This window comes from Drosophila pseudoobscura, chromosome 4 (genome assembly GCF_009870125.1).
Source record: "Drosophila pseudoobscura strain MV-25-SWS-2005 chromosome 4, UCI_Dpse_MV25, whole genome shotgun sequence".
Classification (NCBI taxonomy): Eukaryota; Metazoa; Arthropoda; class Insecta; order Diptera; family Drosophilidae; genus Drosophila; species Drosophila pseudoobscura.
Window position 1 is genome coordinate 15,252,947 of NC_046681.1, and position 25,793 is coordinate 15,278,739.

The following is a 25,793-nucleotide window of genomic DNA, read 5'->3' on the forward strand; positions in this document are numbered from 1 at the left end:
TTTGCTATTGGTGTTTTTTTTTCTTTTTTTTTTTTTGGTATTTTTCTGTTTTTTTTTTTGTATTTTCTATGTTTTTTTTTGTTGCAATCCTCATCTTAAAATCATGATAACCTCTCGCCGAAAATGCCAATAAAATACAAAAAAAAAAATGGCCCACTGGAAGCAGCTTAATTGTTTATTAATGTTTTGCAGAGTCTCGCGTTTTTTTAATATTGTTAATATTAATGTTTGGCCAATTGTTTGCACTGGGGCGTTGTTTAATTTGGTTGCTAATTAAGCATTTAACACATCATTTTTATGGCATACTCTGCAGCCTCTGCCTCTACTGTGCTGCCACTACCATTACTTACCCTGCCCCCTGCCACCCTCCAGCTGTAGTACCACTCGCTTTCGTTGTGTGTCTTTTTTGGGATTTTTATTTAATTTAATGCCTCAGTTACAACTCATTTTATATGCTTAAATACATGTTACATACGTACGTGTGTGTGTGGGGGGGGGGGGGCTGTATATAATGCTTTATATACGATTATATGTACTGTGTCTGCGTGTGTGTGTGTGTTTCTTCACTCGATTCCAAATATATTTCTCATTATTTAACATTGTTTCATTTCATTTCATCTCATTGTTTGTTAATTGTTAATTTGTTAATGTAGTTATAAAGCAACACATTAGTATTCGTTTGTTATTATATTTTTAGCTTACGTATGTAAATGTTTAACATCTGGTTTAATCTTTACATTACATATTAAGCCTTTACTTACAAGCTACTTAAATTATTGTATTTTTCTGCTGGCGCTGATGATGCAACAGATATTAATTCTGACTGGAAGAAGACTGGAAGGGTCTGTGCGGGTCTGTTTCGTTCTAAAGCACTTCTCTTTCCGAATACTGTTTCTTTAAGGACAATTTCTTTTGAAAAATGATAGAAATATATGAGGGTTTTGAGCGAGTTTTGTAAGTTTTGTTATTTTTTTCGTTTTTTTTTTAATTGAAATAAAAATTCTGGTATTTTTGTTGGTATTTTCTGGTATTTTTGTTGGTATTTTTGGTATTTTATTCCAAAAGCATTCTTCCATGCAAATTTCAACTTTAAAATAAATTCCCAAAAATGTTTGGCCGCCTTTAAACTAGAAAATATATTTAAATTAACCTGCATTTTATACTTAAACATATTCTATGCTCGATATGTGTGTGTGGGTCTATATATCTATTTATGTATGTATATATATATATATTTCATTTGCAATCCTTAAGGCATATGTATGTATATGTTGTATGTGTGTATTCATGAGTGTTTGTTTCTTCTTGTGTATTGATCAGCGTTTAACGCACAAATATAATGTATAGATATCGATGATGGAGATCGTGTGATAGATACATTATACGATCCGATAATCATGTGAAACGATTTCTCAGTTTTGAAGCACAGCATTGAAAGCAAAATGAAATTGCATTTACCCTTGTTCCTATACATAGATTTATATATATAGAGTATTTGTATAGATTGTGATTTGATGGATATACATATGCATATAACAAGCTCTCTCTCTGTCTGTCTGCCTGGATGTGTGTCTCATATATGGGGAAGGGCGGATCGTATTTAGGGTCTCGGTTCCACTAGTGGTTCTATGCGATTAAATATAGTATTCTCATTTATATGCTAACATTACGTTTGAAGCCTTAGATCTAGTCCCATACCATTGGTTCATAGACTTACACTTACGATAGAGCTAGTAGAACCAACCGCTGACTGGCGGATTGTTAACAAGAATGTTATTGGTAGGAGGAGCGTCATCCACGCAATGGCCTTGGAAGAATTCGCTCCCCTGTTGGCCTCGGAGTCCTCTGGATCATTCGCATTGCCATTTCCATTGGCCGCCAATGGATTTTGGGTCTTATCTAGGAAGGATTTTTGTTCAGATAAACCGATTTCATTCAAATTCGATTGATATCTCGTATCTGAATGATGGTGGATGGTGGTAGTGGTGGTGGATCATGGAATGAAATAGAAATCACACAAAGAAGAAGCCAAGGGATAGCATGACATGAGGGGGTTCTCTCAGGGGGGACTATTTCCTTATCGATAGATGATATGATACTCACTTTTGTCTTGGCCATAACTAGAGCGTTGGCCATCGGATCCGCCATAGGCGTAATTGTTGCCATTGATGCCATTTTCCCTCTCCCAATGGGAATCGGTTGTGCCCGATGATACGGTCGTTGGTGGATAGGAGACTGGAAAAAGAGGGGGGTTTTTAAAAGTTGATTTTATACAGCATTTACAACATTTTTCTCCATTTTTTCTAGGGTTTTAATTACTGGAAATAATATGCTCAAGGATTTATGAAAATTAATTTAAAAATCAGGTAAGTGAATGCCCATTGTGTGGCTCTCCTTTCTTTCATTATATTCGGTGTGAAATCTGCTTTTCATTTCATTCATTGGCTTTCCATCCATCAATCGTTCATTTACTTTACATTTCCTCGAACCAACAATCAACAAAGATGTATCGGAATATATTTTTGTGTGGCACAAAAAAAAAGATACTTGTTTTCATAAAATTTACATTTTTCAATTTGGCATTTTCACCACGTTTGCTCTTCTTTTTATAAAATTTATTTCAAAGTTTATTTGTATCTTTTTTTATATATATTTATTTAAATTTTTATTTGTGTCTCTTTTTTGTCTTTTTATTTATTTAAAAATTGTATTCAGTCTACTGTCTTTTTTTGCTTTGTCTCTCTTTTGATTTTTGCATTTCATTCGCTTCATTGGATTATGCAAAATGCTAATTATTTGCCGTCAATATTTCGTACTTCCATTGCCATTTCCATAATAATGTTTAAAATATGTATGTGCGTGGCGGGAGTATATTCCCCGGAAAATGTCCCTTCGTGTCTCCGTCGTTTCGTTTCCATTTTTCAATTTGTTGCAAATTATAATTCGAATGCGAGTTCTGTATCACAGCTGCACTTTCCACTAAATTACCGAAAACACTGTTTTCATATGCAAAATCGTTTTCCCGGGAAGGGGATGGCCGAAATTCATAATTAATGAAAATATGTCAAATGCCAGAACTCGCCCTCTGATCTCTGACCCCCCCTAAGCGGTGTGTCATGCGGAAAATATGAAAGAAATTTCAATAGAAAAAAGGGAAACCATAAATTTCTATGGGCTTAGGTTTTTTTTTTACTCTTTTAAATTTGTTCTATCTTTCACGAATGTTATCTTTAAGTTCCACATCCTTGGGCGGAATTTCCCAATCGATAAGTTTAAATTTCTTGAACGAATCCATCACGTAATTAAACGTAAAGACGTGATATTAACTTGCAACTTGAGGCCCCGCACTTGCAACGTACACATACAGACATACGTGCATACTCGTGTGCCTCATGTGCAAGGAGGAGGGTGGGGGAGGGGGGTACTAAACCCGAGAATCCGGAGGAACAGCCTGGCCAAAAAAAAAATTCCACACCTTCGGACCAAAAAGGACGTGACTTGATTTTTCACTGGCTTGATTATGGCGCTGCTCAACGAGCAGCAACGAGCAGGCAACGAGCCCCTGCCCCTCTCTGGGGCAGGTTCATTCAAGTCAATTGCGATGCCATGCAGCAGGAGGGGTAGCCATGTGCCCATGTGGCATGTGGCATGTCTGGGATGCCTTGATGGCAATTCGTGGCGAGGCAATTAAGTCACGGACAGTCCTCGGACTATCGTTCGAGATTTCTTTCTTTCCTGGCCACTTTCTGCGTTTCTTTTCGGTCTTTCATTTGGCCTTTGTTTTCGGTGGGTCTAAATGGCTTAGATTTGTCAATTTGTGTTAAGGCCAATGCGGCGATAGTTTTTCAATGCCTCACAGCGTTCCACAAGGACTGGGAGACCATTGAGAACTTAATTAGTTGGGATGTGAACTTGCGATTGAAGAAAGTAGAACTTTAAAGAGGAAATTTCAGGCACTTTTCCTCCGCAGCATGCTCTACCATAATCTCAAGATTTTCTCTTGCTTTTTGGGCGTGTGTTTTCCTTCCATTAAAAATGCATTTGCCAGCAAACATTCCCCCTTATGCCAATTCCTAATTGCCTTTTGAAGTTCTCTCATGTCTCTTCCACTTACCATACAATCGGATAATGCCATCAGTCTCTCCTCTGGGATTCTTGGCCACACATTTGTAGATGCCATCGTCGCCGCTGCTGACACTTATGATCGTTAGCTTCATGTGGGTCTTGTAGGCAGGCACGCCTACACTTGATTCAACTCTGAAAGTGGCAAAAGAAACAAAGGGTTTATAAATGAAGGAAGGCTTAGCTCTAAAGATAGATTTTTATAGAAGAAAGTCCAAGAGAAGTATCTCAAGAATTGAGGAAATCCTTTAAAGAACATCAGGAAAATCTGCCTTTGGCTAGAGATCTCTGTGTTGAACTCTACTTAATTTAATCTCTCGTTTAAATACAATTTATATATTTTTTGGACGCTCACTTGTACTTGTGCGAATCGTGTATGATTGGTCCCTCGCCGCGTGTCCAATAATTGAGTGATGTGGGATGCGCCTCCGTAAAACATTCGATGGTGACATTGAAACCTTCTGGTGCGCCAACCAATTGATGGGGAATGAGCAGCATTGGGGGGACTTGAGGGGCAGATAGAAGAGTAGAAAATACATGAATTAGATGTGGGATTTCTCAGCTTAAAAAATAACTCAAGTCTCTAGAAATCATTATGTTACTTTCATCATTTCCCATTTCCCGAATTTGTGGTCAAGTTTTTCTCTTAATTCATTTTCAAAGTTTTCAAAGTTTTCCTTCAGCTGTGCCCTCACATTTTTGGTATACATTTTCCATTGCATATATTTCGTCAGAGATATATCTAGATTTTTCGCACTGATGTTTTCCCTGGGGTATTTTTTTTTTGTATGCAAATTTCAGAGCATTTTTTTCTTGCTGATTTTCATTAAAATTGCAAGAAAAAGTCAAGCAAAGTGAGAGAGAGAGAAAGTTCTTCAAAAAAACAAAAAACTATCCCATGAATAGCATTATTCGGAACACGAATACGAAGATTTCTTATCTTGAAGATACTCGCACTCATTCCGCCCTGCCTGCACCTTTTGTATCTTTTCATCTATAGAAATGCAACCTTTGGGTTTCGAGCACAGGAAAAACCACACTTCTCGCGCATTCGGCGCACATTTTTAATTAAGATATTAAATGGGAAAAAGAAGTGTGGAAAATGGGGAAATGGGGAAAGAAAACTGAGGGGAAAATGTCACGAAAAGTGGGGACTAATGAACACTCGAGCATTACGGATTTTTTCATACAGAATTATTGTCAGACCACGGCGGAGGAATCTTCATCATCATTAAGTGCCACAATGGAGGTCCTTTCTCCTTCTTTCGTATTTCTCTCGTATTTTTTGTGTGCCTCTGCGGCTGCCTGCCTTTACCTTTTGTGGATTTATGTCCACCACGAGATGGCAATTAAGCTGAAGGCTAACACAAAAAAATTGTGTGGCATAAAAAGGTGTGATGGCGAGGGTGAGGAGGGGCAGACCGTCTTCTGTTTGTGCCACCAATTGAATTTTTAATCAGCTTTTGGACGCAAATTAGCAGGTTTTTTTTTCTGCTCTGCTCTTTAGTATTTTTGATGAGGCATGAGCCCCACCCGCCTTTAGGGGCTGTGGGGCATAATCCTTTTAATCAAAATACAGCTTAAGTGTGATGAAATGAGCGGCTTAATTAAGTTGTCAAGGGGTTTGGGTCAACGGTCTAGTGTCCACTGTCCACTGTCCACCGTCGAGTGTGAGGAGGGCTGGAAAACCACAAACTTTTATCCTGCGATGATATTTTGATTGGCTGTTTCTTTGGGGATAATATTTGTGCTCCTTTGTTGGAAACAGATTTCTCCAACAATTTGTTAAAACAACTTCTGTGTGACAGCTTGCATACCATGTCCTTTATGTCCTTAAGTCCTGGCAACACACACAGTCGGAGTAGCATACGTCTACGTTTTATTTTTGTGGCGTGCGTTGCTTAACAAGCAGGAAGCAACAAATTCAGTTTCTGTTTCCGTAGTTCTGTTTCTTTCTTGTTCCTTTTTCTATATATTTATACCCTCGTATGCTCGTATTATTTCTGACTGCATACTGATTTGTTGCCTCTTTGTGCAACCGAATGGCACAGCACAACACAGAAACACTGGGAAAACTTCCCCTCAAGAAAATCAAGGAAAAAAGGCAACATGTGCTACAAACGACCCTTAACCTGGCGCCACTTGTACCAGAGAATCGTCCTGCAACGGCAAAGGAATGTACAAGAAAAAGAGCAAGAAATGGAAATCTTATGGCTTATATGGAGACTAAAGGGTACCCTGTACTTAAAAGAAATATCTAAAAAATAACCATAGAAGTAAATAAAGAGGAATTTCTAGAGGAATAAAATAATTTCTAAACAAATTGTACGATTTCGATGAAAGTTGGAATTTAGGTAGATAATATCAGTATCTACAAACATCGAAAAGCAGAGATCGATATCTTTAAAGCTGTGGATGCTACAAAAAAAGACGGCAGGATATAAAGGATTGTAGGTGGAAATTACTGCTAAAAATTACACTACATCTTTAGGACACTCTTAGAAATGTTCGTAAAGGTGGAACAGTGCTGCCGAACACGAATTTTAGAGGGAAAACATAACACATATATACTTTCTTTCTTGATCTTGGCTGTAGTCATAAGCCGATCAAGTTGAATTTCGGAATATAGTTAGATATTAAAAAGATATATACTCGAACCGAAGAGCATACTGATATCTTTAAAATTGTGGAAACCACAATTTTCCTAGATTATAGTCAAAGTTTTCCTTGGGAAAGAAATATGCTAATGGCTATACGCACTCAATAACCGATGTTTCTCCATAGTCTACACATATTTTGAGTTCAAAGATTTATTCCTCTGCCTGTAACTAACCTGTGAAAGAGCATATTATACCCTCTTCCATTATAGATACAGGGTACACGTCTCAGAGTATTTGTAATTTCGTATGCAATGCAGAGATATTTTATATTGATATAATTTCTGTTGATTTCAGTCCCCCTCCCCCTCCCCCTCGTTTGGAGAGCAGAGCGAGAGGGCTTAAGCGAAAGAGCTTAAGCGGGAGTCAAGTGGTAGAAATCACCTTGAAGTTCGCTTGTCGTCGTTTTCCTTATTTTCCCATATTTTCCATTCATTTTAATTGCCCTTACAAAAGGAGAGTCCCGCTCAAGTGCTTTTCCCCCTCTGGCACGGGGACAAACATTTGTCCCAGGATAACAGCTTCTTTACCACTCTGCGACTCCGTCTCCGACTCCGACTCCCACTCCCACTCCCACTCCCACGGTCTTTTACTCGACTTTTCTTTCGTTTCGTTACGTTTCCGGGCACTGATTTAAATTACAATTGAGTGGCGACAATATTGGTGAAAGGCGGCGGTGGAGGGACCACCAGCTCTGGAGAAAGGACACTCGCCAAGCAGCTGCTAAGTGCCACAGAAAGAACCCAAGTCGACGGGTGGGCGGGCGTCCGGCCAGGACTTGAGTCAACAATAATTTAGCCCTCCAAACCGATGGCAGAGAAGGTGCACTGGCCACTGGGCACTTGGCACTGGACACTGAGTGACATTTTTTTGCTTCTATAGAAAATTACTGAGAAAAAACTGGGAGCTGCAGAGAAAGAGGAAAGAAAGAGGTGAACTGTCGAGTGTAAACAACTTGAAAATTAGCCGTTAATGAAGCCTCGTTAGAGGGTTCGGGAATCAACGGAGAGATTTGCAGGGAGGATTACCTTCTCTTCCTTTCCCGTTTTTTTTTTTTATTACTGTTGCAAGTGGCCATTGATTGGGGCACAATGCCATGGAGGGACAATATTTGTGTGGAATTAGTGTGAGACAGTTTTGTGTAAATGGGAAATGACGATGGCATTGACTTGATTGCCGGACAGGATAATGGCAGGAGATGGCGTCTATCCTTGGCGGGCAATTGTCTAGAGAAAATAAATCCTTTTATAGGATTGGCAAAGGCTTAAGGGGATGGGAATTACACTAAGAAAATGTTTGGGTTTTTGTTTTGTTGAGATGATCTGTTATTTTTCTAATAATTTGTATCTATAGGAGTTCCTCTCCTCCTCTGCCCCAAAGACCCACCTCTAGAGGGTTTGTACATTTTCTTTTCCTGCAATCAATGTATTTTCGTCTTTTCTTCTATGGTTTTTTTGGGTTTTTTGTGTTTTTTGTGTGTGTTTTTGTGTTTGTGTTTGCCACTGACCGCTGCTGTGTGGTTCTGTGGTGCACACGTGTAATTTGTACTGGAGTTTTTGTGGCAACAAGGACTCCGCCCCCCACCCACCTTCGTTCCAGTTCGAATGTCAGTGGCGAAAACACACACACACAAAAATAGATTTATGCTTGCGGCATTTTTAAGTGACAGCAAACGAGGAAATTTCTGTGACGACTGCGACATGGCTGGTGGCCCCCACTGCATCCTTCCTGCCTTGCATACTCCGTGGCGGGCCACGACAGGAGCTTGACAACACATGTGATGGGATGTGATGTGATGTGGTGTGGTGTGGTGTGGTGTGCTGGCTGTCTGTCGCCTGTAATAAATCTTAAAAAACTGCACCAACAGCCAGCGAACGCAGTGATTTGATTCCATCATTTTATGGAGTTTTTTTTTCAGCTTGTTTTCTTGCTTTGTGCAGCTGTTTCTCGTTCTCGTTTTAAGCCTCAAACTTTGCTGCAGACACAGCTACAAGTGTGGGTTCAAATTGCAAAAATGTTTGAAAAAATTCCACCAAAAGACTAAGCACAGTGAAGACTCAAAGGCATAGAAAAAGGCATTGAAAATGATAGCAGAAATATCAGAAAGATACTCTTGGAATATGCAAGAGTATCTGTAGTATCAGACAATGCCAGAGATACATTCCCCTTCAAGTTCTGCTGAAGGTTTCTCCCACTTTGTGCCACTGTAGCGCAGAAAACCTTTTCCCAGATTCTCGACTTTAATCCGCTGATCCGTCAAATGGAAATATGAGTTGGAAAAAAAGAAAACCCAATTTTAACAGCTAAACAAGTCTTTTGGTCAGGGAAAATAAATGGAAAACTGGATGGAAAAATAAAAAGAACCTCCAACAAAATGAAAGATAACCCAAGTTTGTGTTTAGATAAATTTCTGGGAGGATACTCCATTGAATGGTTAATGGAAATATGACACAGATTGCTGGATGATTCACTTTATCATTTTGGGGATGACAGGGAAGGATACTTACAGTCGACACTGACTTTGATGCGCTTGGAAACCGTTGGGGGCACCCCATTCGAGGCGATGCACAGGTAGGCGCCCATATCCAAACGGGAGATGCGAGTTATCTCCAAAGTATCGCCCTCCCATTCGTTTACTGAAGCGAGAGAGAGAGAGAGACAGGGCAAAAAAAAGAGGAGAGGACAGCGTTAAATGATTGATGCAGTGCATCGTCGCATTTCCGCCCTTCCATTTGATGCACTTACCTATGTGATTCTTATTGATGGCTATACGGGAGTTATCGTCCCGTTTCCATTTGATAATGGGTCTCGGGCTACCGCTCGCCCGACACCTCAGCGAAATGTTGGCGCCCTCGCGGACAATCACATCGCTGGAGCTCAGCGAATCATCAATGTTGGGGGGAACTGCAGAGAGAGACAGAGAGAGATTTGAATTACGGTGACAACGATAATCCTCTTAAATATACATATTTACAATTGAACTTTGGCCTCATGTTTATTCATGTTAAATATTTGTGGGCTTTGTGGAACCATAATATTAGGGCTTTTCATACAGGAAATTGCTTTCAAAACGAGGCCTCAAAAATATATTTGTTATTATGAGTGGAATAGGAGCTTATGTTAGAAGATACCCTTTAATTTTAAGCAGGAATTGGTCTCTCTCTTGCAGAATTACAAATATACTCTGTGCTACAGTTATAGCCAGTGCCTCCGAAGTCCAGCTTATCTGCTTGAAAGAAAGAGAGAGCACTACAAGCACAAAGGCAACGAATGTACATATTTGCTTATTTGTGCCTGCTTTGGAGATCAGCCGATGCTGAAGCCAATGTAAACTGCAATAACAATTTTTCATAGTCTACTTTATGCCACTCCTTCGCTTCTCAGCTAAGCAACAACACTTTTGCTTTTACAAGCGCCGGGGCTTGTCGAAGCCGAGACTTGTCGAAGCCGAGACTTGTCGAAGTCGAGACTTGTCGAAGCCGAGACTTGTCGAAGCCGAGACTTGTAGAAGCCGAGACTTGTCGAAGCCGAGACTTGTCGAAGCCGAGACTTGTCGTGTCCGAACATGCACAAAAGTGATCGTCTCTTCTTTTTGGTCTGGCAGTTGTACCCATTGAATAAAATATTAGTAATGATCAAAAGCAATGCATTGCCATGAGTGAAATCTTTATTTCAGGAGTACTGTGTGTTTGCTTCAGGGCCTCCTCTAGTAATTTTGAAGAACTAAATTTTAATATCAATGGGTTTTTCTACAATAAATCTGCTAAATGTAACACAAATTATAGATTTTTAAGGATATCTACAGCTTTGGTTTCCTTTTATTTATATTTATTTTTATACAAATTTTTTTTAGGGTTAATTGTTTAAGCAATTAGTCGAAGAATCATGTGCTTTCAGCTATCAATTTAATTGCAGTTTTCATTAGGAACAATTTTGAAGGAAACATGTTAGTTTTTTAATGTAATTTTTTTGCAATTATTTCTTAACTTCCATCTCCTATGGCCTTTCATATAATTTCGTATTTCTTTGTTTGTGTAAATTTTTTTAATTAAAAGCATGCGCGCATTCGCGCATTTCCCTTCCACAAATATCGCATGCATTTTTAATAATTTGTTTGTTGTTTGCGAAAGGCAGGGAAAATAATTTCGCCTGTGCAAAGGATACTGGATTCACAGTATTCACTGAACTGTGCTCCACATTTTCGGGTGCCTGGACGGGCCCGTGCTCTCGGGTCTCGTTCTGGAGTCTGGACTGTGGACTCTCTCCCGTTTGGCTTTCTCCTGTTTTCTGTTGTTTTTTTTTTACACCGTGCTTAAAGGCACATAAATTATTTTTTAATTCGCCGCGTATTTGCACAGGATTTTCCGGTGCGATTTTCACTTGCCCTTAGGCCAAGCGCTGCTGCCGCCCCGCCCCCGACCCGATCCGACCCTCTGGGGAGGCAGCCTCGTCGTTGATTAGATTTTCGCATAAGTTTTCCCCCTGCCCCCCTGCCCCCCCACTCACCCACAACATTGAGGTAGCCAAACTGCGTTTTGGCCGTCACCGTATTGATCTGGCACATGTAGCGTCCCTTGTCCTCCTCGTGGACATTGTTGATGTGCAGATACCACGTGCGATGCCTGTCGTGCTTGTCGTGCGTGACACTGATCCGTGGATTCCGCGTGATCACGTGGTTGTGCACGGTAAGGATAGCGCTCTGCTCAAAGTGCATCCATGCTACCTAGAAATAAAATTAAATAAATTAAATATCTTGTGCATATTTTGTAACGACTTGGTGACCTCTAATCCACACCCCCCCCCCCCCCTCGTATTAGCACTTGAAATGGAAGCTTAAAATATTTAATAACATCGCCCAATGGCATTTTCCGTCCATTCTCCAACTAAACTACACACAATTTCACCCAAGGACTACATATCCTGAGCAATTTTCGCAGCGTCAGCATTCAGGAAAAAAAAAACATAAAAAAGTGGAAATGGAACGCTTTGGAAAAGGCAGAAAGCGGAAGCGAGAAAATTGCATCATAGTGTCGCATATAAAAATAAACGCAAAACCGGTTACAGGATCCAGTGTATCCTGTGGATGTGTCTGGTGATAGCTCCTATGAATTACATGCATCCTACGAGCAGCAGAGGGAGCAGGAAGTGTGTAGCCTTACTCACAGGAGAACCTGCCACATGGCACTGCCGCCACTATTGCTACTTAAACATGCCATCAGCCGACTCTGAGGCTAAAACGAGAGCCAAGGAAAGAGAGAGCTTCCCCACTGCACTTTTCCTTTTGGCATTTTCCTCATGCCCCCTGCACGTGCTTGTGTGTAGGTTTTTCCTCTGTGTGTGTGTGTCACTCTCTCTTCCTCATTTACACCTCAATTTGATTCCATTTCCCACTGCGTTCAGACGAGACTATTGAATGGGTTTTCCCGGGTTTTCTTTCGTTTTTTCTTTTTTCTTTTTTGGTGCTAACAAGCCGCTCGCTCGCCCAGTGGATGCGATGATGATGCGATAGGTACTTGAGCTGCAGTGCTTGGAATTTCAGTGTGAAGTGTCCTCTAATGATGCCCCTAGCCAGAGGTCCTGTGTGCCTTCTAAGAGTTGGTAATTTGATGGGTCGCTCGTCTAGTCGTATCTCTTTGGGATCATCATCGTGTGGATAATTAATTAGTTGACTTTTCCTCCTTCTCGTCTTATCATCGCGCCTCATTTGCTATGCATTCCACTCTCTCCCTTTCTCTCCCTTTCTCCATCTGCCTGCCTCCCCTAATCTCCCGTTTGAACACCGTTTTTATGCCAAGTAATCAAATCATTAGCACTCATTACAATCTCCTTAATTAATAAATCATTTCACGTTCCTTTCATGCTTTCCCCTACCCTCGGCGCTCTCTCCTTTCTCCTTTCTCCTCCTTCTGATTCTATTTTCGCGCTAATGATGCATTAAAACTATGCAGCGAGACGCAATGTCAGCACTTTTCAGGGTCTCTCCTTTCGCTGTGTGCATTGCGGGATTTTTTCCAATAGATAAATGAATAAAATGGGGAATTTTTATTATTTTTATTTGAGCCAATTTGCGATTTAAGGCGAAAGATTAGTTTTGAAAAGAGAGGCAGGATTTTTGAAGGTAATAAAACTTAGGGAAATCTTTATGGGTTCTTAAACCGGAACAAGACCTAAAACTAGAGCTCCTAAAACCTTCAGGAGCCATCGATGGAGGCCCCAATGCAAAAGTCTTACCTTATATGATCCCAGATTCTTAACGGAGCATCCGAGCTTAACATTACGTCCGGCAGGTACAGTTACATTTTCGATGTATTCAGTAAATTCGGGTTCTTCGACAACAGCTGCAAAAAACAAAATAAATCAATAAATAGAAATTGAGAAATAGAGACAGCGAATTAATTTAGTGCATAAAATATTAATCCAAATTTTCATTTGATATTTTCATATTTGACTAAGTTGTTCTTTCGGGGGTTCGGGTGGTTTTGGCTGGGTTCCAATGTCAATATGTCATGCATTTGGATTGCATTTTGTATTTTGCATTTTGCATAATCAAATAGACCATAAAAATCAATTATGCGCACAAAATTAATTGTAAAAATGTTTTGTGGAACACATCGCCAAGAGCCATCGTTGGGTTGCAAAAATTCCTTTTGTGGGGCCAGTGGAAAATAATTATTTCATTGATTTCAGCATCGAATCATTATTGCTGCTGCTGTTGAGGCATGTGCCAGCGGCACAGGGGGCAAGGAATGCCAATGGTTGCAATGTGGACTAGAGGATACCTTTTAAATGGGGAAATATTGCCAGAGAAATCTTGGAGAGTTCAAAGGGTATATCTTTTACATTTTTGGAGGAAAAACAAAGGACTTCGTTATTCCAAAGGTAATACATATATAATTTCATAGATTATGATAGGGGTCACCAATCCAAAGCTCAGTTGTGTAGCCTCTCACATCCGATTGTAATGAATTTTTCAATTTAGGCGGCAAATAACATTATATTTAACTTAACCAAAGATCAGTTCTCTATCTTTTACAGTTACTAAGTTACACGATTTTTCTTTATTCCAAAATTCGTTTTAGGTGCAACTTTTCCCTGACTTCAAACATACCCCGTTGTACCCTGTAATAATAGCAATAGCAAATGTGTACAAATATAATTAAACACATGTTCGGGCACTCCCCCCCACACCGTAACCCCCCCCCCCCGCATTCCCTGTCGTTATTTCGGTTGAAACATCAACAAGTTGAACGTTTTTTGTTGCCTCTTTTTCAGACTCCTGCAGGCAGCAGCTGCACGTTGCATGCCGCATTCATTAAAGTTTTAATGGCCGTAGAAATAACTGTGCGAAATTCTCTTTGGCATTCTTTGGAGGGAGAGAGCGACTTGGCCTAAAACATTTAGCTGCTAATTTGTTTGGAAGTTAAGCAAATATTGAATATAGAAATGCAATTTTTGTTGACTCTGGGCATTCGATAGGCAAACGGAAACGGGCCAAAATCAATTCATTTGCATTTGAATTTGGCCATTCAATTAACCAGTTATTCTGTTTGCAGCAGCAATTATTCAGCAGTCCTTCCTGCAGGACCCCCGCCCCCCGCCAAAGGCAACGGCTAGGCGCTGAATAAACGACTCGGATTTCAATGGAAATATTTGTCAATGAAAGGCGGAAAGATGCTCAAAGAATGCGGACCTCTTATGTGCGATAAATTGATCAATTAAATGTGGAATTAGCTATTTTATGCCATTTACTTGGACGATTAGTTGGGTAAATATTTGTATATTTTTATAATCAAGGAATATTCCATAATTTTGACTAATTTGATACCTTCAGAAATACCCTTGATATTATGCGTAATATTCGATTTATTATGCTCTTTCCGTTTGATATTTGCATTCTGTGGAAATGGGGAGAAATTCGGTGGAAAAGCCCCCAACATTTTAATTGCAATTTATGATTATGAGCGTGTATATATGTATATTCCATATTTTCACAGACGACAGCGAGAGGGGGCGGGAGAGGAGGCCTCTCCAGTTTCCATCCATTGCCTAGGCTTAATTATCTATTTATGATGTCCGGCAGGCTTCTGCCCGCCAGATACACACAAATGTTGTACGATATAGAGTTACACATTTGCTGCAAGTGGAATGGGAATTGGGGGCAGTGTGTGCGCCGCACAAGTCAATAGAAATTCGACAGTTGACTCTCGAAACGGGCCATGAAAATGGTATGTGGTTACCCCTTAAAAAGGGAGGGTATTTCGAGCATCAGGAGAGGTTTGGTAAAACAGAAAACGTAGTCTTCGATAGGACCAGCCGACTACAAATTGGATGTCCTCTGGGGTAAAGGGTAGCTTCAGCATCGATCAGCGTTTCAATCACCTTCTGTGACACCATGTGACCCGGCCTCCTAGTGGCTAACAAGCCCCCGCAACTAATTAACGAAACAATAACACAAAATGTTGCATAAATTAGTGAAAGGCTGCGACGCGCTCCTCCTTACTCCAGAGGGGTCAGAAGGGAACGGCCAGCGATCGGAGGAGGCGACTCCCCCCATAGGAAAAGTGACACCCTTAAAAAAATGCGCGGGCAAACACTGTTGCAAGTCAAGCGTGCAACGTTTACGCAGTGGGCGTATGGGGGGTGGGGGGGATGGGCCAAAATTCTCTGCATAATCATGGGATTTCAGCCAGCTGCAATTTTCGCGCCAGAGCGCGTGTCTGCATATAAATTTTGCCGAGACGAGACGAGGCGAGGCGAGGCGGCTGCGGCCACGCCCTCAAAAAGCGACATCCAAACAAAAACAAAAACAAAAACAAAGCGAATGCAAAGAGATGACAGTTTTCTCGAGGGATTGACAGGGAATCGGAGATACTCTTCAGGGGGGAAAAGAAAGGGATTCTCCATGGAATGTTGAGTTGAAGTTCCAGACAGATTTCGGAGCATTTTCGAAGGAATTTTGGGACTTGAATCAGCTCCCAATCTTTCAATTAAATTCATTCTAGTTTCAACACCTAATTGAAATACAAACCCCATTTGCTGGTTGAATAGTGAATATATTCACACGACTATTCATGAATAATACTACGGCTGAAGGACGAGGATGATGCGGTTGGATGTCGTCGCCTGGTGCCACATAAATTATCGCTGCCTGAATGAATTTTGTGCACAGCTAAGCATACCCTTTGAAGAGGGTATAATGATTATTTGCAGATGTTTGTGACATCAGAAAAGGGAGGATTGATGGGGCTTTACAAGTAGGAACTAATGAAAAATCACCCCAAAGAGGAACTTCCACTTAAGACAATTGTTCTGGAAATTGAATGGGAATATATCTGGGTTTTTTTAAGTGTATCTAAACCTTCGACTTTCAGCCTCAAAAGTCTATCTTTTTTTATGCTGTTGCTCTTGTTGCTGCGGCTGCTTGTTGCACCTGAGAACAATGACAGCCGGCATTTGGTGGGGCCTGTGGCATGCAGTAGCAGTTGGGGGTGGGCGGGGGAGCATTGGGGGATATAACATTGAAAAAAGAGAGCAACACCTAACCCCCTGGGGGCCGTATTTCTTTTTCGTCACATATCTGTGCAGCTGCTTTTCATTTTTGGCATAAAGCCCGTGTATCACTTATGACCCTAGGCGACTCTCTATTGTCTCTCTCTCTCTCTCTCTCTCTCTCTCCCCATCATTCCCACCATGTGCCACTGTGGCCCCTTCTATTGTTCTGTATAAATATGACGCCTACGACGAGATACGAGATACGAGATACTGTATCCGCGGATGTTATTGATGCCATCATCGGGATGGCAGCAGCATCGAGAGAGTCAGAGAGCCACAGGGCCATGGGGCAACACTCGCCGCGGATAAAGATACGGGTAACGTAAGAGAATACTGCAGGGTTTTCATATGCGAAAGGAACTCTTTTTTTTTGGATAGGGACATGGTTCGAAGGTCTGATCTTAGTATTTTGCCAGTAAGGTCTAGTTCTCTCTTTTCCGAATGTACAGAGATATATGCAAGACCCCTCATACATAAAGATACATTAAATTATACCTGAGATATTTTTATACCCGATACTCAAAATGAGTATTGGGGTATATTAGATTTGTTGTAAAAGTGGATGTGTGTAACGTCCAGAAGGAATCGTTTCCGACCCTATAAAGTATATATATTCTTGATCAGCATCAATAGCCGAGTCGATTGAGCCCTGTCTGTCTGGCCGTCCGTCCGTCTGTCCGTCTGTCCGTCCCCTTCAGCGCCTAATGCTCAAAGACTATAAGAGCTAGAGCAACGATGTTTTGGATCCAGACTTCTGTGATATGTCACTGCTCCAAAAATATTTCAAAACTTTGCCCCGCCCACTTCCGCCCCCACAAAGGGCGAAAATCTGTGGCATCCATATATAAAAGATTTAAACTTTGAGGGGAATGGTTTAGTCGTGCCAAAATGTTTCTGAAAGGCACTGCAGTCCTCGCCTGCCTGGGCTTTTTTTCCCTGTCGGCGGCGTACGATATAACATCCGTTGTCGAAGATGGTAAGATCTTGAGAAATCAGTAACCAGCACTTTGTACAGTTCTCTGGTTTTTCCTTTAGGAATTCCTGGATCCCTCAAAATTTCCACAGAACCATTTGTTAGGATCGGCCATGGCTACTATTATATTGAGAGTAAAGTTACAAAGAACTGGTATGAAGCCTATGAGTCGTGTCGACGTATGAATGCCGACTTGATTGCCTTCGAAACCATCGAAGAATGGGATCTGATCAGACAGTATATTGTAGACCTGGAAGTCCGTAGTATATACTGGACAGCAGGCAATGATTTGGGGAATGAGGGTAAACATGTATGGCATTCCACTGGAGAACCGCTGACATTGAACATCTGGTCTCCGGGGGAACCGAATAACAAGGAAGGAGTGGAGCACTGTGATGAAGTGTGGTATCACGAGGCTAGGGCCTTTAATTTATTGAATGACCGGGACTGTTCTTTAAAGCGGCGGTTTATCTGCGAGGCACCCCAGCCAAAGATAGCCTCGTTTATCATCTGGTAATACTAACTCTAAGGAGATGTGCATTAAAATGAAGAACTCAAACGAAATATTCTTTTTCTTGGATATATAAGAGGTCGCTATGTTTTTTTTGAATCGTTGTTGTGTTTTGTTTTTACTCTCTGAGATCGGAATGTGTACAGATAAGACCGATTGGCTACGATTTTATAGCAAAAACGTGGGGCATCGTTGTGAGTCGCTGCTACGGCCGCGACTCTACATTTATACCCGATAGACAGTCAGTGTGGCCATAAGGCGCATGACAAAGAGTGTGTGAGAAAGAGAGACTGAGTCACTGAAGTAATAATCAGATCTGATCTGGTTTCGGCAGTATAGAAGATTCTCCTGACTTCAAAAATGTGGTTGCCACAGATTTTCGCCCTTTGTGGGATCAGAATCACAGAAGTCTGAATACAAAATATCGTGGCTCTAGCTCTTGTAGTTTTTTAGAACTAGGCGCTCATAGGGAGGGACAGACGAGCGGACGGACAGACAGACATGGCCCTACCGACTCTGCTATTGATACTGATCAAGAATATATATACCAAATGGGGTCGGATCGCTTCTTTCTGGACGTTACACACATCCATTTTCTATATTCTTTTCGAGTATCGGTTATTTGTCTAGACCGCACTTCCGTTTACTGTTGGCTTATGGAATATTTACATTTAAAGATATTTGTGAAAGATACTCACTGTTTAAATTCGTGGTTGGGCCATTGGCCACAACACCGCCACCGGCAACAATCACGCCATTGCTTCCGACCACCGTATTGCCAGTTCCTGTGGCGACACCGACTGCCCCGCCTCCGCCGCCATTTGTGGCACCGTTCGCTGTCTTGGCTCCGGATGGGTGCTTGCCAGGGGCGTCTCCGCCGCCGTTCAGTATTTGTGGCAAGATGATCTTGTTGTTGGTGGCGTCCCCCGCTGTGGCCGTGAGCACGAGGAGGGCCCCAATTAGATGCCAAGATGGCAGCAACATCAACTTGCCGTTCTTCTGGCCTTCGGCGACCGTTTAGCCAGAGCAACCTCAACCGCCAGGAGCAGCCCCAATGATGGCCTCGTCTCCTGGCCAAAGTGCATCCTCCTCCTTCTCTCTGTAATCCTGAATCGGCGCCTCTCCTCCACCACTCTTTGCTCTGTTTGGCCTCGGGTTTTGTTTTATGATTTTATGATACAATGTTTTTCTTTTCTCGAGCGTTTTTCACACGGTTTTGTTATCAGAGTTTTTCTTTTCCATTGCCCTTTGGCCAAATTTGCTTTTGCAATTTTTGTGGCTTAAAATTCAATGTAAAAAGATCTCACGTTTAGTTGAAATTTTTGGCTTAAACACACTTTTTCCCTCTATCTCTCTCTCTCTTTCTCTCTCTGGTGGAAAACCTAGAAACATTTTCCATCTGCCAGGGGCACACAAAAACTGCCTTAATTCTCGAGTTTTCCATTTGACTTTGGCGCCCCCATAAATTTGCCTTCAATGCACTGCCATTCCCCCTTGGTTTCCTCCCCCCCTCGTCCCCTCTTGACAATTGTCGGCTGTCTAGTAAGTTTCCCCCCGCATTTCCCCAGCATGCAGATTTTCCGGGCGGAATTCAATAAAGTTTGGCAAAATATTATCCCCATAGAGCCATATTCTCGCTGCCACGCCACACAGTCGTACCCACAGCCGTGTAGCACGTGTTGCAGCAAAGTTTCCCGGAAAGGGCTACCAGGAAACCCCGAAAAAGTCATAAAGATTTGCTCTAGAGACCCTCCTGCTCTCTCTCTCCCTCTCCCTCTCTCTCTCTCTCTCTCTGGCGAGCAGTTGATAAATGCTGCTCTGGTTTATCTGTATATCGATTCGAAATTAAAAGTCAAACCAAGGAACTAACGAAATGAAAGATTTACAGGATGTTTCTCTAAAAATTAAGTCTTTTTGAACTGGGTTTTTTAGAGTTCAGCAATGTAAGTTATTTGTCTTGATATCGGTATGATTATTTTGATATTTAGACTGCAATCGCTCAGAAAATATGGAATATTCCTGGAACTCATGGTGGAAACCTTGTGGTAGCCACAATTCCAAAGATATCGACTTCTACTTTGACATAATCACAGATAATGGTATTATCCACCAATATACCAAATCTCATCGCTATCGGAGAGCTTTGAATACTTTAAATACGAATGATTGAGGGTTTTGTAGCAGCCATAAATTCAAATAGATGGACTTCTGATGTGGAACCTTCTCAGGCAATGATATTTCCCACCTAAACTCCAAGATTCATCACAAACGGAGGATCATTATAAGCAGAAAAGTGTTCTTAAAACAGTTCCACAGTTAGAGGTATTTTCTAGAGGTATATTTTCTGTTTCTTTCTGTTTCGGGATAACATTTTAATGTCGACCCACACACATGTGCTTTTCAGACAGACAGTCTGAAGTTTTTTACGAGTATACCAATTAATTTGAATGCTCTTTCCATTTGTTGTTTATCTTAAGTTTTTTGAGGTTTCCCACGAGGGAAGTCTTCCATCTGCTCCTCTTCTCTCTTTTATTTTCTGACTTTATTTCCTACTTTTATAACTTTCATTTTTGTCAACGTTTGTAATATATTAAGTTTCCGTTTGAGAGCAATGTGTGTATGTACAGTGCGAGACAGAATTATATGTCTTTCGGCCTAGAAGTCTGATATAAAAGATCTATACTCCATAGAGGGGCCATCAAAATATCCCATAAAGAAAAGTTTCAATAAACCAAATGGCATCGTTACACTCCCGAAACGCACTGCACTGTCCTGCTATGTATCGTTTGCTGAAAGATGCTTCTTTTTGGCCATCCTCTCTCCAGGCGAAACTTTCTCTTCGAAATTTTGATATTTTTTATGGCTTTTAAGCGTGTCGCCAGTTAGCTTTTTGTGGCAGTCTGGCAAACACTCCCACACGCCCACACCCCTCCCACCCCTCTAGCAAACACACAAAAAACTTTTTCCCTTATGACTCGCTTATGAAATTAAGCAATTTTTGATGCCCCTTTCCCCCCCCCCCCCAACCCCGCAGCACACATGATGGAGCAGCATTTTCCTCATAGACCAAAACAGATTTAACATCCAAAAAATGGTTGTAAGAACAAGTGGGCGGGGCACACCGTTTTATGCACTTTTTTACGAGTTTGCCAAAGTGTTTGGTAATTAAATTAATAAATTGTTAGACGGAGAAAGTTCTCTCTGCTCTGTTTTGTTCCTTCTTTTTTTTTTTTTTGGTCTGTGAAAATTAAATTTTAATGAGGCTATTTAGCGCTTGTTTTGTTCGGGGTTTTCTGCTCAAATTTGTCCATAATCGTTTGTTTGCGATAAACGCGATTAAGGAAGAGAGGATATCCATCCGATATTGGAGTTTTCTTTTAGAGATCTACCATGTTTTTTCCATTTCCAGGGCCATATGCAACTCGGCCAATTAGCCTCGAAAAAAGCAGATTTTCGGCCTGTGGCAGAGACGGCAACTTCTGCCAGCCGAAAAGCAAACAAAAACCGTTGCTACGAGAATCTGCCGCATTGGCAGATACTCGTATTTCAGGGATTCCGGTCACATCTCGCAGCTGCAACTTTTTGTCGGTCCTCCTCCCGGAGGTCATTCTAATTAGACGGTTGGCCACGAGGACCTGTGGTCGCCACTTGAATTTATTTAAAGAGCATTTTGTTGGCAATAATAAGCCCCGACAGCCTTGACTTCTTCCCAGGGTGTAAATCATTGCTGGCTGAGTGGATGGGGACCCCCCTGGCCCCCCCTAAGTTTCGTTTTGCTGTTCCTTTCTCTAAAAGCTGACAGCTTTTAGTGCCACCCGATAATGGAGTGGAATGAGATGGGGAAAATGGAATGCCAGTGGGTGTCAGCGAAATTCTTAGCAATAAAAAGCCTCCTACAACAAATGATGGTGTAAAAAAAATAATGTAATTTTTTATGTATTGAAATATTTTGAATAATGGAAAAATGAAATTATTATTGTTTGGTAATAATTTTTAATATTTTATGATGGTTTTCGATTTTTCCTAATATTTTTTACGTTTTAACATTTTGTTGTGGTTTTCGATTTCGTATAGTATCTCTTACGTTTATTATTATTATTTTTTTCATTTTAATTTTTTTTGTTGAAATTGATTTTTTTTTTACCAATTTTTTTTCTTTCTATTTTTTTTAGTGTTTTTGGTATTTTTTCAAAGATTAATTTCTTGTTACTTTTTTAGAAACGCTCTAATTTTTTTTAATTTATCCAAAAAGTCCTAAAAGAAACTAAAAATGTAATAATATTTCTCATCTCTAAATCCGACTAAACCCTTCTCTTACCAAAAACGGAGTCTGAATAAACCAAATCACAAACAGTTTATATTTACTCCATTGTTAACAAAATGTTTCACTTTTGATCAAACAAAGTTCTGGCACAAAAGTCGCACAATATCCACCGAAAATCTCTGCCATCATCAGCTGCCATCGATGGCTTCATCATATTTTTGTCCCCCTCCCCGCATCACCCTCCTCGGCGCAATTTGTAAATTTGTTAGAGCAAACGAGCAAAACAAACCCGATTCCGAATCCGAAGCTAAATAAAAAAGGGAAAAGAGAAAACCCAGTGAAAAGCGTACAACAAATAGAGATATAAAGGATAAATAAAGGAGCAATAAGCTCTGCATTGCACTGACGACAAAAAGTTTTGCGCCAACAGCTGACGGGGGGTTTTTTTTTGGTGGGAGTGTGTTCTCTCTAGACCTCTTTCTCTGACTCTCACTGATACTCTCACTCTATATCTCTTTATGCCCCCTCGCTGTTTGCTCCCGTTTTCCCCCTTACACTGGATGTACGGCATGCATTGCCATTGATCTGCATCGATGCTAGGGAAGGCAAAACAACCAAAGTTTTGGCACAGTGGAAAACGCCAGGAGATGAACATTTCAATGGTTTCATGGAAAAACTCTATCAAAAGGAGTCGGAAGAGGTTGGAATCCCTCTAAAACATTTTTCGTATCGAGAAAGTAATTATTTCTCACGATTTAAGCAAGTATTGAAGTAAGGAGGGAATTCTAAGTCTAAAAAATGGTAAATTATTCATGGAAGAAGTCCGAAAAGAAAAGAATTAACCAGTGCTACCCATCTGCTTGAAAAATTACAATAGAATGGTCACACTGCACCAGAAAGGAGACTTCGTTTTAGGAGAAATAATTCCCATAAATCAGATGTTTGAAATCCTAGAGGCTCTTCAAAAGGTCCTCCCCTTCAAGGCTCCACTGTACCGCCTGCGTACACACACTGTACCCATTACGTATGCAGTTTTCAAGCAGTTGGCTGCAGTGCAGTGCCACATGCAGGGCCGTACCCGACCCTTTTGCCGTGCTGCCTTCAGCCAGTAGTGGGTTAATGTATTTTTAAGCTAAATTCTTTGTTTATATTTGCTTTGCTGTTTTCGACTGTGTTTGCCTGTTGTGCGTTGCCTTTCGCAGTGTGGCATCCACAGCCACTGCAGTCCTTTATCAATCGCTACTGAAGCCCCCTCCCCCCCGACCGTGCCTCCCTCTAGCTTCCCCCTTGCTACTCTTCTTTTTTTTTTTTGGTTAGTTTTTCCCCTCCCGAAAGTGAACTCTGGTTTTTCATTCATTTATTCGCTTATAAGTTTGTTTGAGAATTTTTCAGTCTGTCTGCCACTGCCACTGCCACTCCCGCTGTTGTAGCTCTGATTGAAGTGCGTTTGTTGCATGTGTCGTTCGAGGACTCGTCTCTGAGATTGTTTACTCTTTTGGCTGGCATGAAATGTGCATTAGCAGAGTTAACTATTAATTGTTTGCACATTTTAAGAGCTGCAGAAGTGACTTTTGCACAGGAGTTGAGGGGTTTTTGTGGTTAAAATAACCGAGAGGGGAGCAATTTGAAGAAAAGCCTGAGCCTTTCAAACGATCCGATGATTATGTGTTCGTAAAAGCTGGTATAAAAGTATTTTCAATGATCTTTGGAGTTTTTTAAGAGAAAAATATAGCACAGTGATCGTGGTTTAATGGTGTTCTAGTGCACACATTCAGGGAAACTCTAGTCTTAACTGAAAATATTGAGAATTATGAATTTCTTATAATTTTTTGATACACTTTGTATCCTCATCTTTTTGTTTTTCCTATATTTTTGGATGCATTTATGATCTTCCTTTAAAACTAAAACCATTTTTGGTTCTTAACTCAAGAGATCTTCATAATTTATTATCAAAAATGGTCAATTAAGAAAAAACATCTCTATGATCTTCACATCCTCACAACTCATAGACATCTGTGGTTTGTAGCTATATCTATCTTAAACTCTCACAAAATCTACAAAAATGATTTTCTAGAAATTCCGCCACCAGATCTCAAGATCAATGTTTGGGACCCAATGATCTTAGAGTTCTGAATAGATCAACTCAATTCTATGTCCACTTCGATTCCCATTTCCTATGATCACCTTTCACACTTCACTCCCGAATTTCCCGGCAAAAATAGTACTATAACTGTGACATTTCACTGCGACATTACGTGAGATTTTACGTTATTATTTTGATTTTGTGGCGCCCCAGGCCAGCCGCAACACGCGTCCGTTTCGTGTGGAAAGCGTAACGAAACTGATTTTCCGAGACAGAGCCCGGCTCTGGCGCTGCCCGTGCTGCGCCGGAAATGCTTCAGAAAAGAAAAGAAAATCCAACGAATGAAAAATGCTGTTACGTATACGTATACGCCGGGTCAGACGAATGATAACAGGCCGGAAAATGACGGAAAATGAGCCGAAGTTCCGAGCTTCGTTCGCTCGGAGCCAACCAAAAGGAGGCGGAAAATGCTCGATGCTCTTCGTGTACGGTTCGATGTGGTTGTTGTTGCTGTTGCAGTTCGTTCCGCCGTGCTTGTTGTTGTTGCTCTTGTTGCTGCTGCTACTCGTGTTTGGTGTGGTGTGTCGTGGGGCTTGTAGTTCTGCGTGCAACCGCAACCACAACAACAGACCGCAGAACACGCGACAAAAATGTTAACAGAGTGTCCGGCACCCACCGTCAAACCCTCACGCCATCGGTTGGAGTTCGAGCTCGAGCCGCGCTCGATGTTGGCACGCGCTGGCGGGCGAATCCTTGTCTGAGGCACTGTACATATTTTAATGGAAAATTGAATTAAAATGAATTAAAACACGAAAATCACAACAAATTTTCAACTCGAGCTCCGCTTTCCTTTTGTCCAGCGAATGTTGCATGTTGCACATTAGAAGGCGAGCATTTAATTAGAAGAGTTAATTCAATTTATTTTGAATTTTATACGACTATTTTATACGACTGTGGGTGGAAGCTGAAAAATCGTAATTTATTTGAGATAGCATTCGATATGACTCTGAGTGCTTTGATTTTTTTTTTTGCCCATGAAAGTAGGGCTAATTGTGTGGGATAATTGGGTGAAAGTTTCAATGCTGAAAGTTGTATCTTGATAAAGATTTTGAGCTCTCATTTTAGAGAGTTTTCAGCTGAAATTTGTTTCAAAATTAAAGCGGAACTCGTTTTGGACAGGGAAATCCTGAAATCTGTGCTTGAGTGTAAGCTACGTCAGTATTTTTTGTGGTATTAATATTTTCCCAATACATTTTTAGAGTTTTTTTTTTAGCTTTAGATTATTTTAAATATTTATTATTATTTTGTATTTGTTTAATTTTGTGGTAATTGATATTATAACATTTTTGTAGTATTTTTATTTTGGATTTGATATTTTTTTCAGGCATAAAATTATTGTATTATATTTTTTAAGAATTTTGTTATAACATAATTTTTTTGTCTTTTTTATAGTATACAATTTTGTATTTCTTATTTTTGTGAGAAGCATCGTGTTCGATTGTTGATAGACACTAGGAGAGGCTTTCAATCATGTGCAGACTCTAATTCCCATTCAATCTTTTCGTGCAGTCACTTTCAATCTCTTGCCTTTCCTGAGCCTCTTAGTTTTCGTCCAGAATTTAAGCTGGAAT

General features: G+C 40.7%; 3 protein-coding genes across 6 annotated transcripts in view; 2 read left to right on the top strand and 1 right to left on the bottom strand.

Moving 5' to 3' along the window:
* Positions 1–1,036: 1,036 nt before the first annotated feature.
* Positions 1,037–24,534, bottom strand: DIP-zeta (Dpr-interacting protein zeta). 4 transcript variants are annotated; one of them, XM_033379423.1, is made up of 10 exons: positions 24,347–24,534; positions 18,514–19,094; positions 13,011–13,117; positions 11,286–11,502; positions 9,525–9,683; positions 9,287–9,415; positions 4,478–4,628; positions 4,115–4,257; positions 2,104–2,235; positions 1,037–1,959 (listed from the first exon to the last, which is right to left on the bottom strand). In XM_033379423.1, the coding sequence occupies exons 2-10, from the start codon at positions 18,797–18,799 to the stop codon at positions 1,706–1,708; spliced, it is 1,578 nt and encodes a 525-aa protein (XP_033235314.1). In that variant the 5' UTR covers positions 18,800–19,094; positions 24,347–24,534; the 3' UTR covers positions 1,037–1,705. The 4 variants fall into 4 exon arrangements, with proteins under 4 accessions (XP_033235314.1, XP_033235313.1, XP_033235312.1 ...); XM_033379422.1 differs by having other exon boundaries at positions 24,335–24,534; XM_033379421.1 differs by having other exon boundaries at positions 24,264–24,534.
* The window catches only part of LOC117183918 (uncharacterized), a 66,886-nt gene continuing 43,398 nt past the window's right edge, over positions 2,306–25,793 (top strand). Inside the window, exon 1 of the mRNA XM_033379428.1 lies at positions 2,306–2,366. Within this exon, the coding sequence (XP_033235319.1) occupies positions 2,344–2,366 (23 nt within the window). The 5' untranslated portion in view covers positions 2,306–2,343. The remainder of the gene's footprint in view (positions 2,367–25,793) is intronic.
* LOC117183917 (C-type lectin 37Da-like) lies at positions 17,200–17,868 on the top strand. Its single transcript, XM_033379427.1, has 2 exons — positions 17,200–17,307; positions 17,367–17,868. The coding sequence occupies exons 1-2, from the start codon at positions 17,220–17,222 to the stop codon at positions 17,819–17,821; spliced, it is 543 nt and encodes a 180-aa protein (XP_033235318.1). The 5' UTR covers positions 17,200–17,219; the 3' UTR covers positions 17,822–17,868.